Source organism: Cydia strobilella, chromosome 9 (genome assembly GCF_947568885.1).
Source record: "Cydia strobilella chromosome 9, ilCydStro3.1, whole genome shotgun sequence".
Lineage (NCBI taxonomy): Eukaryota > Metazoa > Arthropoda > Insecta > Lepidoptera > Tortricidae > Cydia > Cydia strobilella.
Genome location: NC_086049.1, coordinates 1,028,989 through 1,053,426, shown reverse-complemented (window position 1 = coordinate 1,053,426; position 24,438 = coordinate 1,028,989). Strand labels below are relative to the sequence as shown.

Sequence of the window (24,438 nt, the reverse complement as noted above, 5' to 3'; positions counted from 1 at the left end):
AATATGACGTACGATGATACAGAGAACCTACTAATAGTCGTAACATGATTGTGTACTTTGAAATTTAATACTTAAGACCCATTTTGTTAAGGCGATAAGACTTCTATTGTGTAAGTACTACTATTAATTTATAATTAAGTGAATAATTAAAAATTGATTAATTTTGTCCTTCGCTGCCTGAAACACAGGAACTCCTAGTTCAGGCATTCGTAAACCACTTTCCTCTACTAACAACTCTTAGTCTTTAAGATGAACCTCTGTACAATACTTTTTTCAATAAATTATTTGTATTTGTATTTACCAAAAAAAATATTTTAATAAAGGTAACAAAATAAATTCGCGATAGACCCGATTGTAAATGTGATTTAATATGTGTTCAAAACGCGAAAGTTTTAAATGTTATTGAACTATATCGAGTGAACATTGAAATATCCTTAATTTAAGAGAAGTACATGACTCGGATAATATTACATACATGTCCATTTTATTTTATCAAATTCTAAATACCACTTCAGTTATGTTCTGTAGAACTCGTATTTGTACGAGGTTTGACTCCATTCTTTTTGAAATGTTCTATTTAGGTATATATTTCTCAGTGTTTCTAAATTTGAAACACAGGATAAGACCTTATCATTAACTTATGTCATAATAAATCTAAAAGATATGTATTTACAATGATACAAGGCAAAACAAGACGCCATTGAATCAATCAAACCATGATTTGTTTACAAAATAATAAGTTGGTACAAAAATAAGTTTTGATAATATCCAAAACAAAAAAAAGTTAAAATAAGCCAAATGGGCCCCTATTAAACGTTCATTTTGCATATATCCGTCAAAAACATGCGATCAAAACAAGATAGTTTATAAATTATAAGTTAAACTGTACTTTTTTGCCGACAAAGTTAACAGTATGTCTTTACTTAACCTAACTAAAAGCTACAAAGTCTGACGTATGTCGTATGTCTCTACATGTCGAATATGTTGAGACATACGACATACGTCATTTCCTCCCGGGCATAACTCATCATGAAGCTTCGTGAACGTCAGCTGTCGGTCCGTTGGCATATTGAAGAATGGTGGAGATTCAAAAGTGTAGGAGAAAATTGTTTTAAGACCTTTACGCGTTATCGCCTGAGAGGAGTTTGGTCATATAAAACCGTTGTTGGCTTGCGGTCCCTAATTTTACAAATCAAACATGGATTTTTCAATTTGATCGTACACACATGTAATTCGTTTCTATCTAAGTAATTTGACTTCATGCCTTTTTATTTTATTAATAATGGATACAGGATACAGATTATCAGTTATCACATTCTGTTAAAATTACTTATAATTAACTGGTTGATTTATACTTGTTCAACAAACTTAAATGTATGAGATCAAAACTTCATTTTAAATCTCTTTAACTTAAAAGTAATTGTAATGTTATGTTAAAATTGTTAGCACGCGAAACACAATCTTCATTCTGTCTTTATCATATTGTTTTATTTCTTGTGTGTAGTGACGGCATTTTGAACGTTCCGTCATCACGTCGCTAATCAAACCAACAATTGGTCAATCTTTAGTCACTGACCCATTCAGGGTGGCCATTGTGTATGAATATACGAATTATTCTGTGGTAGCCGCACGTTTCGTCAATGAATATACGAATTATTCTGTGGTAGCCGCACGTTTCGTCATTGCATTTGCTGACGCGAAGGGGTGGATAGTGGGCATTCCGTATGTAACATTATTGAAGTAAAACTTATTTAGGCGCGACTAGAGGGTAACTCAGATTTTTTCTGACAGAAGTAACGCTCAGTAGTGACACACGCACAATAGGACACACATCAAAGTGCCAAAATAGCGACACACGTCATCGTCAAAGTTTTACTTCAATCGCGCGTAAATATTACACGCACACACTTTTTTATCAGTAGTACTAGCCATACATGAGCTCATATCAGGAGAGTAAGTCGCTTAGGTCGACGGTGCTTCTCGAACTGAGATTCCTTTAACCTTCAGTCAAAATGTCGCGGGGTGAGGTAGTTCCACTCAGGCAAGGGGCATCATGACCATTGTATGTAATATTGTTTGTTATATATAATGTTATTGTGTGGTACTGCTAGCCGTACATGAGCCGGTATCAGGCGAGCAGGTCGCGCGGGTCGACGGTGGTGACGCGGCGCTCGCCGTTGTCGAGTGACGTCACCACCTGGTACGGCACCTTCATTTGCAGCGGTACTCGTAGTTTTGTGTTCGACGGCGCCTGAAAGTAGAAAACGTTGTTATATAGCACAATGGGCTGAATCATAAATATTATAGTAATAACATTATACATACATTGTTATAGTTAGGCTAGTGCCTCTGCTCGCAACTTCGTCTGCGTTGCCAAATTAGCTTTATACCAAAAGCCTCTAAGACCGGCAAGTCTGAGCAGGTTCCGTCGTCTAATCTCAACTGTCGATAACATGCGGAAATCCATCCCGCACAAAATGACCACCGAGCACTTGGCAAGCTTCGTCGCTTAAACACGGTACTCGACTGAAAAGCTCTCTATTATATCACGATTGTATAAAATACTATTTTGACACTGACATTCCTATGCTGTGTATATTTCGTACGAAAAAAGTAATGTCAAATTATTTTTGTTTTATTCTATTTATTTGGCTCACAAAACAAGTTACAGACAATTTCAGAAATTAATACAATATTAGCATACAGTTCAGATCTAGACTATAACTCTAAGCATGTGTGCACAGAAGGATTAGAAGATTTAGTTACAATTAGTATGTTTATTGTACAAAATGTACCAGTATGCTACCAATAAAGCTTACTTCTCATCATGCGGTAGTAAGGGGCCACTAGAAAAAAACTTACAGTGATAGTGATCTCGGGTTTGACGCTGGCCCTCGTGTCGGGTTTCTTGAGCATGTGTATGGGGAACAGCTCCGGCATCTCCTTCCTGGGCTTGCGCGGCGGCGAGCGGTGCGGCCGCGCCCGGGTGTGCACCTGCGAGTGCTTCTGGAGGTGGTCCTTGCGGTAGAAGCCTGTCGACAAATTGTATACATTTTATGTTTTTGCTACGTTATTACGGGAGATCCGTGTGGATTTGTAGAGGTATGATTCCCCGTCATATCCGCGTAGCCTTACTTAAGTCTGATCCCATTTCCCTGAACCGCGCCCGTTGCCCATCTAAGTATCGATATTAGTATTGTAATTGCTTTGATAGGTTATACGCTGCATTTGACTCAAAATTTGGCGGCAGGGACTGGGTAGGTAGTCCCCGTTTCCCGCAGTCCTCGGTAAGAGTAGAGCCATATGTAGAGTCACTAGTAATGTAACCTTTCCCGCAGTCCTCGCAGAAGGACTTGACGCCGGTGTGCACGTGCAGGTGGATGCGGTAGTGGTCCTCGGTAAGAGTAGAGCCGTATGTAGAGTCACTAGTAATATTACCTTTCCCGCAGTCCTCGCAGAAGAAGGACTTGACGCCGGTGTGCACGTGCAGGTGGATGCGGTAGTGGTCCTCGGTAAGAGTAGAGCCGTATGTAGAGTCACTAGTAATATTACCTTTCCCGCAGTCCTCGCAGAAGAAGGACTTGACGCCGGTGTGCACGTGCAGGTGGATGCGGTAGTGGTCCTCGGTTAGAGTAGAGCCGTATGTAGAGTCACTAGTAATGTTACCTTTCCCGCAGTCCTCGCAGAAGAAGGACTTGACGCCGGTGTGCACGTGCAGGTGGATGCGGTAGTGGTCCTCGGTAAGAGTAGAGCCATATGTAGAGTCACTAATAATGTAACCTTTCCCGCAGTCCTCGCAGAAGAAGGACTTGACGCCGGTATGCACGTGCAGGTGGATGCGGTAGTGGTCCTTGCGCTTGAAGGGCTTCCCGCAGTACTTGCACACGAACACGCGTCGCGGGACGGGCAAGCCGGGCGACTCCGGTTCCTCCGTCACTATCGGGATGTTCATTATCTGGAAGTATGTATTGTTTCATTTTACTCTCAAGCTCTAAAAACTATTGGTGAGATACAGTTCTGCATAGTGACACCAAGACGCAGTATAAGATCCCCAACAGGTTAACCAGACTATCTTAACAATATTGTAGAAGACTGCTCAATCAAAGTAGCAGCACACATTCCGAGGTTTGGGTGCATTATTTTCAGTGAACTTATAATCTTAAAAAGCGAAATAGAACATCACGAGATCACGCGCTCTATCTAAATTCACCCTTAATGACAAAATTTAAGATCAATTAGGTATGGTATCGTGAGCCGAGAAAAAGCTTCTTAATCTTTATTCTCTCATTATTTTACAATATTTACTTCAAAAATAGTAACATAAAATTAGTTGATATTTTACTAGCTACCCGCACGGCTTCGCACGGGTTACTCAAAACCTTAACTAATTATACACCTAAACCTTCCTGAAGAATCACTCCATTGATAGGTGAAAAGCGCATGAAAATCCTTTCAGTCGTTTTTGAGCTTATCGGCTTATCGCTAACATACATTCATACAGAGAGACGCGGCGGGTGACTTTGTTTTATAAGGTGTAGTGATTATCGAAATTTAACTATCGTGAGACATGTTTCAAAATATTTAGATCTACGGTTTCACTCATTATTATTTTTAGTCGCTTTTGGCGAGATGTTTCGTACTCTTCGGGAGTCCTTCCTCAGGCACGAGTGTCTGCGGGGGCTCTACTCCTTGCACTGCCCGACCAAACATGTCGAAGTCCGAAACATGTTGCCAAAAGCGACTAAAAATCGTAGAAACCGTGGTGATCTTTAAATCATCATCTTCCTCGCGTTATCCCGGCATTTTGCCACGGCTCATGGGAGCCTCGGGTCCGCTTGACAACTAATCCTAAGAATTGGCGTAGGCACTAGTTTTTACGAAAGCGATTGCCATCTGACCTTCCAACCCAGAGGGGAAAACTAGGCCTTGTTAGGATTAGTCCGGTTTCCTCACGATGTTTTCCTTCACCGAAAAGCGACTGGTATAAATATCAAATGATATCGTGGTGATCTTTAAATATTGTGTAGTAATTAGTTCAATAGTATTTATTACCTCTACATTGTCCTGCGCCGGGTAGCTGTTCTCCTGGTTGGTCGGCGTCTCTTCAGGGTCGGCGCCCATACACTCGTGGCTCTCGAATTGGCTGTTGTTGAAGAAACCTGAAAACCGTTTCTTGTTAGTATTGTATAGTCGTTAGTTTTCAAGCTGGCCCGTAAGGGAACTTTTTTAATGCAGGTTAGCACGTGCGGTTTTACTTACAATAGAAAATGAGTAGCCGTAAGGGCCAGCTTGAAAACTAACGACTATACCCCATCAGGTATGGATTTTATTACCATTTCGTACCCTGTCACTATGATGTTACCTTCGCTGCATATGGAGCACCGCTAGTATCGTAATCTACATTTTAGTATGATTATCTTTACATAATGTTATTTTATTTAGTCACTTTTCCCGTAATCCTCACAGAAGCCTTAACATACTGTGTAGAGTCACATGTAGAGTCTACGCAAAAGAAAACTATACGTTAAGAGGAGCATGCTTTACCGGTTGAGCGAGCGTGAATCACGAGCGAAGCATCTCCATTTCAGCTTGGGCAAAAATGACATACAAACTGTTATCCTCAACCGATCGTAAAATTTGGCTAGCAGTGTTGATAAGTTTGAAAATCCTACCTTCGCTGCATATGGAGCACCAAATGGTGGGCGGCTGGTTCCTGGCGTGTACGTTGGCGTGCACTTTGAGGTGCTGCTTGCGCTTGAAGCGGCGCCCGCACAGCTTGCAGGAGTGCGGCCGCTCGTCCTCCGCCGAGTAGTATGTCTGTTCGCCCTCTTGCATTGAGACGCGAGGAATTAGGAGGGAGTCTTCTTCCTGCTGTAATTTTTTTAAAGTTTAGTCACAGATTGTTTAACATACAAATGCCTACATGAACATCGAGGTATGTCTAGTATATACCTAAGCAAATCTCTTTGCTTATAATATATCCCATCAAAAACATTACATGCAAAAAGATGAAAGTCTCGCAACGCAATTCTTAAGTTTTGAGATGTAATGCGAAACCAAGTCCGCCATCCGCATCCGCATTAAAACCGCATCAATATTAGATTAGATCTTTATTTTTTAATACCTATCGATGGTATTGGTAAGACATAATGACATGTAAAAATATTTTTTACAGTACATATGGTGCTACTTTCTCGCACTAGTGCGTAAAAGAGCACTTTTCGTGCATATGTCGAAAGTTTAAAGGGCCATATGTGCTGTAAAACGTTGTACGATACACGTGCGAATAGGTAATTCACAACTCGTGTCGATTTAAAACACTCCCTGCGGTCGTGTTTTAATTTATCGCCACTCGTTTCGAATTTCCATTTTTCCGCACTTGTATCGTAAATAACTATTATCAATAAATGATCGTATCGTATCAAAATCCTGTGACGTATACTGGAAAGTATACGATAAAATTTCCTTTTAAAATTCTTTTTTTTAATTATATAGAGATTTCTTTAAGATTTAAAACAGTTGCCCTATTACGTATAGTTTTGGATATACCTCAAAACGCCGTGTATAGACTGGTGAAGTGTGAGTGTTATCTAAACGGCTAGAATTCTAAAGAATTACCTGTACATCTTCGTCTTCCATCAAGTAGGGTTCCTCGCTCGCCGGGGAGTCCAGTTTAACGTGTGTTATCATGTGGTTGTGCAGCTGATCGTCTGTTCGGAAGGCTGGAACAAATGTTGCTCATTTTGATCGATTCAGAAAAGGAGGAGTTTGGCAATTAGACTGTTTTTGAATATTGGTTATTTATACGATTCTGCCAATTATGAATTGATTATGGTGATGATTTGGTTGGTGCTTCAGAGGTGTAGTTTTATTCCGTATTTCGTTCATACATTCACTTTTTTATTATTTATTAATTATAAAAAAACTAGCGACCCGCCCCGGCTTCGCACGGGTGCAATGCTGGTGTATTATACAAATATAACTTCCTCTTGAATCACTCTATCTATTTAAAAAAAAAAACCAAGTGCGAGTCGGACTCGCGCACCGAAGGTTCCGTACTTTTTAGTATTTGTTGTTATAGCGGCAACAGAAATACATCATCTGTGAAAATTTCAACTGTCTAGCTATCATGGTTCATGAGATACAGCCTGGTGACAGACAGACAGACGGACAGCGGAGTCTTAGTAATAGGGCCCCGTTTTTACCCTTTGGGTACGGAACCCTAAAAACCACATTAATATCCGTTGCGTAAGTTTTAAAGATCTAAGCATACATAGGGACAGACATCCATCAAGACAGCAGGAAGCGACTTTGTTTTATACTATGTAGTGATTATATTATAAATAAACAGTGTGGACCATACAAATCTGTGCTTTTAGTTAGATATCAAATTCAAATGCAACATACTTTGCGAACGTATAGCGATATAATGAAATGTGGCTAAATGCCAAAGTTGGTGAATTTTTTCTACGACATGAACGCGCCGCCTATTTACGTAAGCGCTACCTATTAGTTCATTATAAGATTAAACAAGAGAACGAGGCGTATACAACGTGTTTTAACTGCAGGCACAACGATGTGGTACAGTCGCGTTCACAAACATCAACAACAAATATACTTATTTTTGGCACGTTAGCTTGTAAAGGTGTTTGTGGACTCGACCGTACCTAAGTTAGTGTCTACGTTCCCGTTAGCTAGGTGCTACGTACTGCTACGTGTCACGTCATGTATCACCGCCCACACTGTACACTGATAACTTTTAAACCCAATTACAATATACATAAGGTCCATCGATGGTTAATTAATAGAGTTGCTGTTAGTAGGTCAGCAAATTGAAGCTTCTATCGACCGGGACATACATGTTATGCATGTGCAGACTGTATTGGTGACATGCCAGCGTGAGTTTGAAAATCAGATAAGTTTTAGTCATTTGAGGGATGTGCCTTGACTGGCAAGCCGAAATGATGGACCACGAGCCAGATGGTCAGGCGTGTTAGAGTAATATGAACGCAAGCCCCTACAAATATTGCCAAGCAAAGTTTCATGCTCGCCGCGTCAACACTCATCTGATATAGGCTCTCTCTCTTGTGCCTACGCATGTTGCCGCGTCAGTATCACTTGTAATTTAATTTCTATTTTCTTTTAATAACCTTATAAAAAAGTCTGCTTGTGTTATTTATTTTATCAGGTTATGGGCCATTTAAAATAGGGCAGGGCCGACCTGTGCCCTGTTTATCAAAAGCTTGTAGCTTGTAATACAAGCGGAACTTACTTTCTGACAGCTTCTGTTAGAAAGGGACTTCCACTTGTATTACAAGCTTTTGATAAACGGGCCCCTGGCATAGAACCGCCGTATACAGAACAAAATGGAAATCCATGACAGAGGAAAATGTCCAGCAGTAGCCGCAAATATTTTATTTCAAGAATCAAGAATCAAATGTTTTATTGGTGATAAACTTAAAACTATAATTACATACAGAAGTATAACTAAAACTATAAGTATTTATAAAATAGATAGGAGTTAAAGTTTACCACGAAAATGGTCTCGCCTCAGCATAATGCTGACCCGAAAGTCAGCGCTGATCTTCCGGCGAGACCATTTTGGGCCACGACCGCAGCCGTACGACACGGCCCAACCATAAACTGAACGCAGCCTTTGCAGCAGCGACCAGCGCAATTTTTGTTTATTATTACCTAACTAATACCAAAGCGGCACAAATTAGAGCACATTGACTACATAAAGCAATAACACATATGTATATACAGGTAAGACACATAGGTATTCATTATGGTATGATAGGGGAGACCTGTAACATAATCGAGTTTTTGGAATCTATTAACTAATAACGAGCTCTCAATAGCGCGCGTTTGTTAGTTCAAGTTATTAGCTAACAAACGAGCACTGTTGCGAGCTCGCTAACAGTTAATAGGTTCCAAAAAATCGACAATGTCACAACTCTCCTCTGTCACAAGTCACCTCGGTCTCCCCTACTATGGTACTCTCAGACATCTCTCTTGCTATTGCATTCCATTATCACTATTGAGTATTAAATATATTAATAACGGGTCACTCACGTGTTTTAAGTCGAAAACGCTCGAAATGTTTCACTCCGTGCCGAGGAGCGTCATCAGGAGCTTGCGTCGACGGTGACGGACCGGCGCAGACTGCGGGCCGCAGCCCTCCGCGCCCGATGACTCGGCGCGCACCGGTGGCGGCAGGGGGGGCGAGAAACTACCCTCGTTTACGGCATTATTGTCAAATGATGGGTCCGTCACCGTCGACGCAAGCTCCTGATGACGCTCCTCGGTACGGAGTGAAACATGTCGAGCGTTTTCGACTTAAAACACGTGAGTGACCCGTTATTAATATATTTAATATTTCTGTGTTTCACGGAAGTTTTGTTATTAAAATCACTATTGAGTAGTGTAGAATATGCTGAGAAGAGATAAGTTTGAGTCAAATAGCTTCTGCCGGCGACTTCGTTTGCGTAGAATGATGATTTCCATCTTAAAAACTAATGTATGTCCTTAGGGACTTGAATTAAACTATTTACACAGTTTAATTGGTTCAGCGTTAAAAGAATTCTTAAAATTAAGTTTACCTACTGATTCTTTCACATTAATGGCGGCGCTTTCACTACCTAAAAGTTCATTTGGAACTAATTGCTTCTTTGCGATGAAACTGTCCGTGCGATTAACAAGTTTTTCTCTTTCGGGTAACAATTAAGAATATTAATATGGTTGTATAATTTTTAGTTCGAACCTTTTACGTGCGGTACCAAACAATGGCATTGTCTTAGTTTTCTAAAGGTATGCCACGCGGGGTCGATGTACAAAATGAGCCTAACGATACGAATTACGAATACGACGCAGCGCCAAAGCATACACCTACTTCACTAGACTTATATTGACCGGGATTTAGACCGTGATTACCTTTTGTTTTATTTTATTGATGCGCTCAATATTTCGACGCAGTTACATGCATCATGTTCACGGGCGACTGAAGATAGCGGGTGGGTGTCAAAGTTGTGTAGACAGCGCTCTGTCTACCCTCATTCTTACGCGTCGGCTGCGTTCGCTTTCAACGTTACCATCGGTCGCATTCACACTTGTTGGTCTGGTCAATATAAGTCTAGTGAAACTAACCGTGAATCATTCAAAAGTCAAAACTCTAATACACCTACTTTTTTGAAATTTCTATTTTGGAAGCGGAAAGTTTCAATCTCTTTACAAAAGTGTAGGAAGTTTACGAAATTTTCGCTTGTAGAAATTTCGCAATTTTGGATAATTTCCAGCGGCACATCAGCATCGGCGTTTACACATTTTTGCCATCAGGCTAGACCAACCGAAACTCTTGAAAGTAATTATAATTAACAACGGAAGTGTACAAATTAAAATCACAACATTCTGTAGTCAAGTATTAGGCCTAGTAACAAACACTTGTGAGTCTAGTATTGGATGATAAATTATAAATTAACTTACAGATCTATGATAACTAATGACGCCTACGCTTATAACAAATGGAAAATCGTCCATTTGAAATGACCATTCTGAAGTTGGATCAAAAGTAATAGTATCCAAAGTGAATCTAGTCAAAATGTAATTGTGCTAAAAACCATTTTTAACCAAATTTGTAATTGTCGTAAATTAATTAAGCCAGAATGGAAATTTGTCCATTATAAATTATATTTTTTCTGAGTGTTGCTATGCCCTTACCTTACGGGTGCATGTTGTAACCTAATATATAAATAAGACCTACTGTAAACACATGTATGCAATAAATGATATGAATATAAGTGTACATAAACAAAACTTTAAATTGTAATTTTTCTACTTTGACGTATAATTTCGAGTGGACAATTTTCCATTTGTACCTAATGATAGTAAACCTTACGCTCTAGTCCTGTTCATTCGTTGGTAAGACTTCTTGACGTTCGATTAGGTTTACTTTGGTGAACTATATTAAATATACCCCAAACAAAATTACAGGACGTTGAAAATGGCCTGAATGGCTTCGAGAAAAGGATCGTTTTCATATCTATTTGCGGCGTACGCGGTAGACCCTGGGGGCCGTGGCGTGGTGACGTTCATAATCTTTTTCAGGGCCTAAAAAAAGACTGATTGAAACTAAGGGTGACCCTAGGGCTGGCTCATTCCTAGGCCAAAGAATAGGCATAGCTATTCAGCGTGGGAATGTAGCCGGCCTTATGGGCACCCTTCCGCAGGGGACAGATCCCCTAAGTCCCCTAACTTAAGATAGGTTGGTAAGTTTTATTTATTTATTTTATTCGTTTTAATTTACTTAGTTTGTATAGGTACTTAATTTTAATAAAAGATTATAAGGCTTATAATTGTATTTATACCTTAATCTAATAAAGCTTTCCTCAAACATGTTTATAAAAAGAATCGTAATAACCAATTTAAAATCTTGTGCAGAATATTCGAAAAATATTGTTCTCAGTAAACTACAAAGACTTCAAACAAACCAGTCCCCCAAAAAACTCCCCTACCAAGTCACCCCTCCTTAATATAAATTAGATACCCAACCGTCGTCCCTTCTACCTTAAAAGCACACGCCAAAACTGACCTGTATATCAACGACTTAACGTCTGTATTAGTGTGGTGTACACGTTACCCCTACTTTGATATTACACTGGTAAGACCAGTATAGGCGTTTTCGACTTTACGTATAGTCATAACGAAATTAAGGTTCTAGATACACTGGTTTTGCAGTTCGGGTTTTAATGGGAATATAGGTATGCCGACCCATGGGGGATCTCCCCTAGAATAAGGGGGACTGAAAGGTCGCCTAACCGGGTTTTGGATATTGAATATTGATTTTGAGTTGGGGATTATTATTTGACCGTAGGATAGGGTCTTGTTACTCGTAGTTTGGTGCGTAATTGCAATGTTCGACGAGAGTATTTTCTAAGATAGATTCCAATTTTTACCTTCGGAATCTCAATGCCAGACAATTGCATTTTGAATCTTTATTTTGACAAACCAAGATTATCCTGGTGTACATTGACTTATCAGGTAAGGGGAGTCTAAAAACTAGAATAAAGATAATAATCATTTAAGCCCCCCCACCCTCGTGAGTAAGTTACTAACCGCTAACAGCGTTTTCATGCAACGCGCACTTATTCTTGTAATTAAACCACAATAGTTTGTACGAAAATAGGGGAAGGAAGGGACAACAGTACTCGCTCGTACTGTTAGCCCTTTGAGACGAAACGCGACGTGACACGTCCGAAACGTCGAGCTAAATGAAGTCGAGTTAGGTTTAAAGTGTAAGTAAAAATTTGCAATATTTGCAGATTCAATAAAGACCAAATATTGTGTGGTTTTTTGAAATTCGTATTTTCGTATAAACAACATTCTTATTTCCGTATAAACTGAGTTATTAGAGCATGTGCGTGTGGTTGGAAGATACATATATATTTATTTTTTAGGGTTCCGTACCCAGAGGGTAAAAACGGGACCCTATTACTAAGACTCCGCTGTCCGGTTGTCTGTCACCTGTCACCAGGCTGTATCTCATGAACCGTGATAGTTAGTTGACATTTTCACAGATGATGTATTTCTGTTGCCGCTATAACAACAAATACTAAAAAGTACGGAACCCTCGGTAGGCGAGTCCGACTCGTACTTGCCCGTTTTTTCTGGATTCCTAGGATTATTGGACTAGTCCAATAAAATTAATTTATTTATTTATTTGCGGGATTTAATGTCTTTACCAAAATGTTACAAAATTATTTGCAGATTTCCACTTGTTATAGTGAAAGTATCTTCCACGAATATTCCCTATTATAATGTAGCTATGTAGGCAAGCTTAGATCCCCCCTTCAGCACAAGGAGGGTCGTGCTTATCCCCTTGTTAGGAAGGAGAACCCTTTTGGGGGCTTCTGTAATAGTATGTCCAAGTTTAACCACGGACGTAAATATAATGGATACGCAAGATGTTTACGGTTTGCATTTTATACAAATTTAGCACGAACCAATGATATTTTTGAAATGAAATATTATATGAGTATATAACTTGTGCGAAAGAAATATTATTAAACATTAAGCAGTTGCTTAACGGTGACGAAAAACTTATTAGAAAAATTAGAAAGGTCTTGATGAAGATAGACTCGAAAAGGCGGTAAAGTATGTATGCAAAAAAATTCTTTTTAAATTACTAAGACCCACTTTGTCCAGGAGTGGGTCAATATGGATTCCTCAATCCACCAACGGAGCGGCAGCTGACGTTGACGAAGGTTCATCATACATAGCCGTTAACCACTATACGAGTTTTCGCCCGGGAGCCGATTGGTCATGGAAATCTGTTCCTGGCCCGCGGTCTATTATCTTACAAGCTTACCTTTCCCGCAGTGTGGACAGAGCTTGTCCCTCGCCAGGTGGCTCACGCTGTGCAGCTTGAGGTGGTCTTTCCGTTTGAACCCCTTGTGACAGATGGGGCAGATGTGAGGCCGCTCCGGGTCCGCTGGCTGGCCCAGGCCCGAGTCGGGAATCTAACACAATATAATTTAAAGTTTCAATTTAAGATCCAGAATAATAAGACTTCGCGCCGCGTAGTATGGAGCGGGCTATACAGATTAGTATATTTAATATCAGTTCGTGTGTAATAGGCGTTAACGCGGATATTTTTGGTCCGATAACCTACTAGAAAAAAAATAAAAAAAATAATTTAGCTGTTTAGCCTGTTCATGAACACAGACGCCATGTTTACATTAAAATTAAAAAAAAAATACTTCCCGGCCTAGGCCTTCAATTTCGTATGAAATTCCTTTACAGTTCTCTCGAGTTGCTCCGCCCGAAACGTGATACTTTGAAGCCTGTTTTGACGCACATAAGGACGATATTTTATTGCATGTTTGAGAAAAATTAATGATGATGATACCGTTTAAATATACCTATCTTTAGTGGTAAAAAAGTCAAATTAATACATTTACACAGGTGAGAAACATTTATCTTAGCTTAACATAAACAAATTATGGTATATGTACATACATTCACGAGCTCACTCGTCTCACAACGCCACCCCTCCTTAGAGTATTAACTAGTACGCCACCACAGAAGGTCGCATGTCCATAAAGTCCAATACTGACATACGACATTTTGTCTCAAATGGGGGATGACATCACCGCGGTAGGGGACTTTGGGCCCGTTTTCAGGGTTCCGTACCTCAAAAGGAAAAAATTGAACCTTTTATAGGATCACTTTGTTGTCCGTCCGTCCGTCTGTTTGTCAAGACCCTTTATCTCGGGAACGCGTGGAGGTATCAAGTTGAAATTAAAACCACATACTCAGGTCTACAGTCCCTAGCAGTGAAAAATCAAATTTCTAAGTTAAATTAAAAAAATATACGGCCGTTTATGCAGCAAAAAACGTAAAATTCGAAACTCTCAAGGGAATCAAAATTGATAGGGTACTTCCCGTTGACCTAGAACTATGAAATTTGGCAAGTAATATCGTCTTACGCTACAAATACAGGGAAAAATCTGAACTCTGTAAATTTGTAAAAAAAAATATAGTTCAATTTGTACGGAACCCTCGGTGGGCGAGTCCGACTCGCACTTGTCCAGTTTTTTAAATATATTTATGTCTGACGTCAGCATACAAAATGTCAGGCGTTCCGAGAATTGGTCCCAAACGAGTTGCTCCTTAAAGCTCATTTCAAAACTCCTTAGTAATAGAAGTTGCAAATAAAGGTAATTAACATTAATAAAAAAACCGCCCAAGTGCGAGTCGGACTCGCGCACCGAGGGTTCCGTACCATTACGCAAAAAAATCACGTTTGTTGTATGGGAGCCCCACTTAAAATATTTATTTTATTTTGTTTTTAGTATTTGTTGTTATAGCGGCAACAGAAATACATCATCTGTGAAAATTTCAACTGTCTAGCTATCGCGGTTCATGAGATACAGCCTGGTGACAGACGGACAGACAGACGGACAGACAGCCAGCGGAGTCTTAGTAATAGGGTTCCCGTTTTTACCCTTTGGGTATGGAACCGTAAAAGAAGATGTCCCCAAGATTTTCGCAAAATTTAATATATTGATCATTAGTCTCTAAAATCCACACGCGACTGCAAAACGTCTCTAACCCTATATTTAGGTATTCATGCCATTGCACCGTTATTACAATTATCTTAATTAAAAACTTTATTTAAGTGACAATGCCTTCTCCAGCATACTTAAAAATAAGTTCGGGAAGGCATAGCCACTTAAATTATATTTATAAATATGCCTCAATCAAAAATACTTTTAAACTGCTATCATTTTACTCTTCCTAATTATGAATATACGTAGAAGTATCTATACGACATTCATTCTTAAGTATTCAAAGGTAGATAACGTCAAAAATATTGTGTCACGGAAACCCCACTAGTTCCACTTTAGTTATGAAGAATTCTTAAGCAAAAACGTCGTATGTGACGATAAAACTTATATTAAGATACGACCTTTTCGATCAAAATAGCAATCTTCTGACCTCTGACTATCTTTAGACCTTAAGTCTTTTCAATAAGATTTAAAAATTGTCAGTAAACAGTGCGTCGATGGTACGAGGGGAGCTTTCCCCCTATCTATAGGGAGGGGAGGACGAAAAAAGAAATTGGGGGCTAGCTACAACTGGTTGGTAAAAAATCGGTATTGGCAGTCCAGTTCGAATTGAGTATCAATAGTTTCGAGTTTTTAGGGTCCCGTTATTTTAACTTAAGGGTCGGCTAAACTAGAGATGGGCCGAATATGGATACGAATATTCGGCCGAATTATTCGGTTCATCTGTATCAATCCAATAAATCATTTGAAACGTTTAAAAGACAATAGCAGCTAAAGATGAAATCGCATCCTATCGCAGAAAGGAACACATCAAAAAGTAAGAAACTGGCAAAAATAAAAACCGGCCAAGTGCGAGTCGGACTCGCGCAAGAAGGGTTCCGTACCATTACGCAAAAAACGGCAAGAAATCACGTTTGTTGTATGCGAGCCTCACTTAAATATTTATTTTATTCCGTTTTTAGTATTTGTTGTTATAGCGGCAACAGAAATACATCATCAGTGAAAATTTCAACTGTCTAGCTATCACGGTTCATGAGATACAGCCTGGTACCAGACAGACAGCGGAGTTTTAGTAATAGGGTCCCGTTTTTACCCTTTCGGTACGGAACCCTAAAAAACAACACTTCAAATAATCAAAACATCCTATGGATTCAATATACTTTGTCACGTGTTTTCTGTTATTGTTCTTCATTTGTGATCTCTTCTTCATTGCTTAGTAGTTCCTCGAAACTCATGGGGTATATGTTCTATTTTAAAGACATATTTTTCTAGGTATAGAGTGGTATAGAGGAGGTCCTTCCTGTAGAACATTTTTAGTAAGTAACCTCTGCTATTATTTATTAAATTTTTTATTCATTACATTTCACATCATAACAGTGATCCAAAGCACTGTGACAGACATTTCATACACATAGTACACAAATCAAAATTAACATATAACAGAAGAAGGCCGTTCATTCATCGTCTCGCAGAACCTCAAGCATTCATAACACACGTCCAACCATCCACTCGCAAACACATCACAGTTTGGTGCTGATTCGAGGAGCGAGTTTAGCAGGTGCAAGGCTTGAACAAGCGGTGATTTACGGCGGGACACAGTTCGTACTGGTGGCAGCGCTAACAAATGGCGACAACGCGGTCGAAACAGAAATTTAGTCGGTGAGGGAACATATAGACGCAGCAACTGAGCTACTAGTTCGGGACAGTCAGAATCCCCACGTAAAATTCTACTGGCTAAAGTACACAGTCTGTAATTTCGCCTCACCTCAAGTGAGTTAAAACCTAATGTACCCTGCAAAAAAATTGTTGGGTATAACGTTGTCTGCTTGTTTCTTATGTAACATCTTATTTAAGGGGATCAATTACCTTCGATCTGAATCCCTTAGTTTTCTAATGTTTTTTTGTAGCATCATACTCGTATTACTGTTAATAGCCGTTGCTGTAACGGCTTAAAGCAATATAGTATCCCATATTTACTTCAAAGTTCATTGTCTTCGAGACATTTGGCATCAAAGATGAACAATTTTATGCCAAAAAACTGGTTTTCTGGCCATAACTTTTGTGTTAATTAGTTTAAAATTAAAACCCTAGACTAGACCAGTTTTTAGAGACGTCAAAGACGAACCCAAATGTGACGTTCTCAAGTAAAACGTACCACATTGTCGCTCACCACAAGGGCGCTCTGACAGGATATTCGTATAGAGATGCAATTTCAACCGTATGGTAAGCGACAATGTGGTACCTTTTACTTGAAAACGACACATGTAGATTTCGTATATGTAAGTAAGATCTTTCACAGCAATCGAGATACATAAAAAGTGTTTTTTTAGACGTTAAAAAAATTATAAAAAATAAGTATTCATTTCTTGCAAAATCCGGTAGACAAAAACGGAGATAAAAGATTGAAGAACCGATAGCCGATTGTCTTATATATCTATCTGTAGTGCAAAAGTAGGAGATACGATTCAAAACTAGTCAAAAATCGATGAAAACCTCGGGTAGCCCCTTAATAGCCAATAGTATCTGGTCACTCACGGGGAAACGGCCTACTACGGACATATTGCTGTGGGCACAGAAGGTCATATCTGCAATATTTTTAGGGTTACGTACCTCAAAAGTAAAAAACGGAACCCTTATAGGATCACTCGTGCGTCTGTCTGTCTGTCTGTCACAGCCTGTTTTCTCCGAAACTACTGGACCAATTAAGTTGAAATTTGGTATACATATGTAAGTTTATGACCCAAAGACGGACATGTAACGTAAACAAATGAGTTTTAGACACGAGAAAACTTTTGGGAGGTAAATGAAAAAATTAAAAAATAAAGTTTTTCAAACTACATCGTGTTACATATCAAATGAAAGAGCTCATTGTGAGAATCTCAAATATATATTTTTTTTTATTTTACGATAAACAGTTTAGAAGTTATTCAAAAAAATAGGCAAAAAATGACCATTCCCCCCCTTTATCACCGAAACTAATAGGTCAAAATTTTGAAAAAAATACACAAAATAGATCTTTACCTACAGATTACAGGAAAACCTATTAGAAATGTGCAGTCAAGCGTGAGTCGGACTTAATTACTTAGTTTTTAATCCGACCCCTACGGGTTTTTAAAGACATTTCACTCACGTTTCACATAAAATATACATTGTTTAAATTGTGTAATGTACGGAACCCTTGGAATGCGAGTCCGACTCGCACCTGGCCGGTTTTTTTACTTAAATAAAATAAAAATAAAAAAGCCTTTTATTTCTTGCAAGTTGTCACAATGTCAGCATAATTTTTTTTTGGAATATACATAATTATGATTTTTTTAATTATTCGTAATAAATTAAATTAAATAATGTCATGTCATTTTCTTTTTTGTTTTTACAAAAATAAAAAAATAATTTTTTTTTTTACTTACCTCCGTCATAACTTCGTCTTGCTCTTCATCAGTGACCTCTTGTTTAATGCCGAGTAGTTCCTGGTCACTCACGGGGTAAATGTTCTGCTCAATGAACATTTTGTTATGGGTTTGAAGGTGCTTTTGGAGGTGGTCTTTTCTGTAGAATGCTGAAAAAGAAAAAGTTATTACTATAAAGAAATAACATAGTTCAAACAGCAACACTCTTGACTGTAAATCGATGGACCTTATTGCAAAAGGCATAAGTTTACTGTTAAATAAAAGCTATTGTTTCTCTTGAGAGCGCGTGGCCATTGTGTCACGCGCTCAGACACAATGGGCGACCGCTCCCACAAAAGAAACAATGACTTTTGTTTAACAGATTAGGGTCTTTGGCGTAAAAATCATTTGAGAAGATTCAAACTATAATGAGTCTGCAAACCTTAATAAGTCATTTAAAAAAACCGTTAAAAAATTAAGTAAGGAATGTCTATAGTATATCCGACCTTCACTCACACAAACGAGACGGACATTGGCTAAATTTTTCACCTATATGTGTGTCAACCCAATTAAAGATGATGAGAAGCCCTTAGGCATTCACAAAATACGTGTATAACACAAATTCACCCTATAATTGTCATTCAATCCCCCAACTGTCGGTGTCTCATTTGTGTCACCCTGTCACCCTTCCCGACGTCACAAATTTTCAAATGGTTGCTTGCTCCACTGTCTCAATCAATTTGTTCAGCCAATTTGTCATTTTTGTACAAAAAGCAGGATGATTGAATAGATAGTTCCGTACCATAACGCAAAAAAACGGCAAAAAAATCACGTTTGTTGTATGGGAGCCCCACTTAAATATTCATTTTATTCTGTTTTTAGTATTTGTTGTTGTAGCGGCAACAGAAATACATCACATGTGAAAATTTCAATTGTCTAGCTATCACGGTTCATGAGATACAGCCTGGTGATGGTGACAGACGGACAGACAGACAGCGGAGTCTAAGTAATAGGGTCCGTTTTTACCCTTTGGGTACGAAACCCTAAAAAGGGGCAATCGAACTGTTATTGTAGCATGTCGGATATGATAACTATTAAATTACAAATTTAAAAAAATCCCTACGCTACGCTATATGCCAATAAAATCCATTTCATGCCAAAAATGCCTTACAATATTTTTGAAAAGAGGTGATACGCTTCAAACTGCTGGATCAATTTCTATGAAACATAGCTAACAGCAACTCGCTTTCGCGTAAAAGAAACCGCATCGAGCTACGATGCCACAGACAAAGATTGGCGTCATACATATGTACGGTTGCGTTCGTGGCCCACAAATGGTCTCACCGGAAGACCAGCGCTCTGACTTTAGGGTTACCATTCGCTAGTAGAGTTAGTTAGCCTTTGTACATCTTATCCGTTTATAACGCTAAAGTACTTGTTAAGAAATGGCTAGCCAGTTTAACCTATGACGAGACAGAGAAAATTGTACAAATTAGAAATTACTAAAATATGAGATGCAAACAAACTGAATTTAATTATTTTTAGTTTACTTCCGATAGCTTGTAAATCTGTGTAGTTTTATAATTTTTAGTCCTAGTTAACCTAACATTAAGTAAAATTGTCAACCGGTTATAACACTCTTTGTTACAACTACCTACTGTTTTTGGTCCCCGCGATACAGGCGCGCCTAGTGCGGGTACCAAAGTTAATCTTACACGAATTGTAAACTCTTAGTTAATAAATATTTTTTTCATTTTTTTTTTTTTTTTTTTCATTTTCATTTTTTATTATTTGTACCATGTAATTTTTAATATGTATATTTGTACAATAAAGAGTTTACTACTACTACTACTACTACCATTATGCTGAGGCGGGACCATTTCGTGGTAAACTATATGAGGAGTGTCTTTTCAAAGGTTTACTAATGTATTGCCAAAAATCGTTTCCCAAAGTATTACTTCCCAAACTATTTTACGCAAATTATCATTTCGCAAATTTTCATAATCCAACCTAACCTAACCCAACCCAGTACGTCATTTTCATTTCGCAAGTATGGGGTTGGGAAATGAAATGGTTGCGAAGTAAAAAACTTGCTAAAATTTCATTTGGGAAATGAAACTGATCTGATGCCATAAGTTTGTTGGGAAGTGAAATTTGGCGAAAAATATTTTGGCTAAACGGGCGGTATCCCCTTTTCAAAAGGGCTTATTTCTCTATAAATAAATAAATTCATGTATTAAGGACCAACTTGGATCAATTTGTGTTAGTGACAGTTTTATCTTAAGGCTATTGTTAGTATATACATAACAGTTATAAAATTCTAGTTTCTGAAATAAATAAGTAAGCAGATTTTCTCAAAAACCAGTTTAAAGAAAATCCGCCCACTTACCTATTCCTGCGCACAAGAATCATGCAGCAGTTATTTATGCGCAGGTGGTCTATGAAATCCATACAAAAATAAACCCTTTTACCCTACTTAAAGGGTTTATTTTTGTATGGATTTCATAGGCAAATAAGCCCTTTTGAAAAGAAACCTCATATATACTTTATATTATAAATATACTTTTTTGTAATACGTTTGTATGAAATGTAGTTTGCCATGAATAAATAAAATTATTCTTAATAATTTATAAGTAGATTTAAATAAGTATGGATGGCTCTGTACTCGATTCTATACCATATTCAAGTGAAGTAATTCCCAGAATTAAAAAAAGATGTTTACAGAAATAGGAATACCATTTTGGAGAACAAGCTTTATCAAGGGGTGTTGGAATCTGGTACAGAACAATTCAAGATAGACCCTTGTGGATACCCTGGTTTGATTCTGCCAACCTCAGCTGCCAGTCTCAGCTTTCCGAGTCCGGTCCGGACACATCCCTACAAACAAATTTCTGTGCATGATGGGTGTTAAATCGTCACCACTGTGTGCAAACTGTCAGAAGACTGATGACTTGTCTCACGTGTTGTTGGAATGCGTACGGAATTCGGACTTGAGAAAAAGAATTTTTGGTAGTCTGGGCTCCATGCACAATGGACAGATCAATTGTTGGTTGGCAGGTCGATATAGGCTCTGCCAACCATCAATCCGATGACAAAGCAATCAGTGTTTACCACTTTATTGACCTCTCCCTTGAGTAGGGAACTATGATAGCACCCATGAGGCTGACATGTTCACCTAGAGTGTCCAAAGCCTCCATAAAAACCAGATTAAAAAAAATAAAAAATAAGTATGTTTTTTATGTCAGTTAAAACTGACTATGAATACAAGGTAATGTTAACTTACATTTGTCACAGAGTGGGCATATGGCATATGTGGTTTCCCCCCGCTGTATATGTCAAGGTGTTCTTTCCTCTTGACGCCCTTGCCGCAGGCAGGACCTCTTTGTGTCCCAGGGTATGGTAGCCTAGGTTTTGTACTTACATTTGTCACAGAGTGGGCATATGTGGTTCTTCTCCCCGCTATGTATGGTGCGGTGTATGTTCAGGTGCTCCTTCCTCTTGAAGCCCTTGCCGCAGTCCGGGCAGATGTGGGGCCGGACTTCTTTGTGTTCCAGGGTATGGCGGTCTAAGTGCTCCTTGCGTTTTAGTCTAAAAAAAGGTTCAAGTCAGAAATGCTCATAGCCTACAAAAAATATGAACATGGTTATAATTTCAGAGCCTATATCGGACAAAGCAATCAGTGTTTACCACTTTATTGACCTCTCCCTTGAGTAGGGAACTATGATAGCACCCATGAGGCTGACATATTCACCTAGAGTGTCCAAAGCCTCCATAAAAACCAGATAAAAAAAAAAGTCACTGTGAGATTTTGAAACACTGGCAGATTAAAATATATCAAGTTATTGTAGAAAATAATATGGATATTTTAACTTTGAAAAGGACACAATAAGTTTTTATATTTGGCTAACTTACTTTATCTTGGGACCGGGACTTAACCCTTGAACCCAATCAGACTAAGTTACCTAGTTGGAATGAGATAAACTGTGCCATGCCTTACAATCTATTACATAGAGCATTTGTAGTATTTAAAATGACATGATAGGGAGTTAAAGTATAGATTATTTTCTATTTAGGTAACTATATCTATAGGACCACCTGTATTGCTATATTGTATTGTTTAATACACTAGCAGCAGAAAGCTGATGCGTGTATATCACTGCACTTGTTTTTTTTTACTGTGTAGGTATGTATGCCACACATCTATTATGGGTATTCTTTATACAAAACAATGCAAATAAGAATTATTATTCACAAGACGGTACTTAATCGCGTAAAATAAGTTTTAAATTTACCTCCGACGTTTCGAGGACGGCGTTGTCCCCGTAGTTTCGGAGAAGACTTATTTTACGCGATTAAGTCAGGTCGTTGTAAATAATAATGAGTAAAAATCGTGATTTTAAATCTAAAAGGAATTGTATGCAACTTACGCAGTCCCACAGATCCCACAAAGAAACCTGTACTCCTGATTATGTACAGCCAAGTGCTGCTCCATATCAGCCTTCTCATTGAAGCCCATGGGGCACTCCACGCAGCGGTACTCCGTGATGCCGGCTGGGCTGCGGACGATGATAGCCCGTTTGCTCTTCGCTAGGAGGCTGCGTTTCATCATGAACTCCTCAGTGTCCACGAATTCAGGATCTGAATTAATTGCTTTTATTATTATGATACCTTATGTTTAAATAAATTGTGCTAAGATTATTAATTTAAAAAAAAAAAAAATGTGTAATGTAAAGCACTGATTTCTGTTCCTTTCAGGGAGAAGAAACTATCTTTATAGAATTTGGTATGAAAATTTATTTATTGAAAGAGGTTTAGTTCCTCATATTAAATCTTTCTTAAAATGAAAAAGAAATGGTTATATATTATGTAGGTATACGTTTTTCAGCGTGATTGTTACCATTGTTACTATGAAATTTTATTGGGTATTAAACCTAATCTAGTGGTAACTATAACGTCTATGACCATATATTACTATGGGGGAAAATAATTATTTTTATTAAAGAATGAGACACATGATTTTTTTATTATAATATGGTCATGTCATCATTCATCAAGTACTCAGTAACAAATAAACAAACCTTATTGAGCTTACTGTGGGACTAAGTAGTTATGTAAAAATTTGATCCATAATATTAATTTATTTTCTAATAAGTTGTTTGTATTAGTAATTGTAATATAATTACATTAATGATATTACATTGTAAAGAGCTTTTTTAATAATACTAAAAGTAAGAGCGTAAATATAATGTACATTTATGAGATGAAAACTATAACAAAAGTAGTTTTTACCTTCAATTTGCGCCATTGCGCCAAAACCGCAGAACTTCTGAAAACACGAAAAACCTTGAAACTACCAAAAACTACTTTTAAAAGTAAAAACTTTCTTGCGCCAAGCCGTTATGTTGAGTCGTTGACTCAAAAAAAGAACATGAAATGGTGCTCCCCCTCTAATTTCTACCAACGTCGCCACAGCTCCCCTCCGTATAGGGGTGACTACCCTTTGTCCCTAGCTTCCCCTATTGGAGGGGACCCTCCCCACTTCGGACCGACGGGGAGGGTGGGCAAACCTTACCCTTGCTTGCATTGATTCAAAATCTACCTGGGTTTCTAAATCCGGATGCGATGTTTTGAAGTAATAATAATACCGAAGAAGATATTTTAGGACTTTTGAAGGGTAATATCATTTTTTTCGGCGCGAAAAAGTTTACGATTTTTACATGTTACAGATTAGATTATACTTAAATTGAAATAGGTGATTATGATAAATCGGAAAACTCACCGTGGCTATTCGAAATCCAACATATGCCAGTATTTTACAGTAATTACTGGATACAAAAAAAAAACAATAGCACAAACACGACGACACCAATCACCCACATCAAAACAAGTGAACTGACAATACATGAATGACGAATGACTGAATGAAATGGAATGAATGGAATATGGAATGGAAAACGGCGTTGACTCTTTTTTATGACTCACTCACT

The 24,438-nt window shown here is 38.4% G+C and overlaps 1 protein-coding gene across 2 annotated transcripts; it reads right to left on the bottom strand.

Moving 5' to 3' along the window:
• Positions 1 to 293: 293 nt before the first annotated feature.
• Positions 294 to 24,320, bottom strand: LOC134744028 (gastrula zinc finger protein XlCGF46.1-like). Of its 2 annotated transcripts, XM_063677666.1 has the most exons (12): positions 24,231 to 24,320; positions 23,741 to 23,777; positions 22,879 to 23,089; positions 21,873 to 22,039; positions 18,473 to 18,621; positions 13,364 to 13,514; positions 6,619 to 6,722; positions 5,673 to 5,871; positions 5,053 to 5,159; positions 3,781 to 3,955; positions 2,863 to 3,032; positions 294 to 2,251 (listed from the first exon to the last, which is right to left on the bottom strand). In XM_063677666.1, exons 2-12 carry the CDS (start codon positions 23,754 to 23,756, stop codon positions 2,129 to 2,131), a joined length of 1,572 nt encoding a protein of 523 aa, XP_063533736.1. In that variant the 5' UTR covers positions 23,757 to 23,777; positions 24,231 to 24,320; the 3' UTR covers positions 294 to 2,128. The 2 variants fall into 2 exon arrangements, with proteins under 2 accessions (XP_063533736.1, XP_063533737.1); XM_063677667.1 differs by lacking the exon at positions 24,231 to 24,320 and having other exon boundaries at positions 5,673 to 5,868.
• Between the last annotated feature and the right edge of the window lie 118 nt (positions 24,321 to 24,438).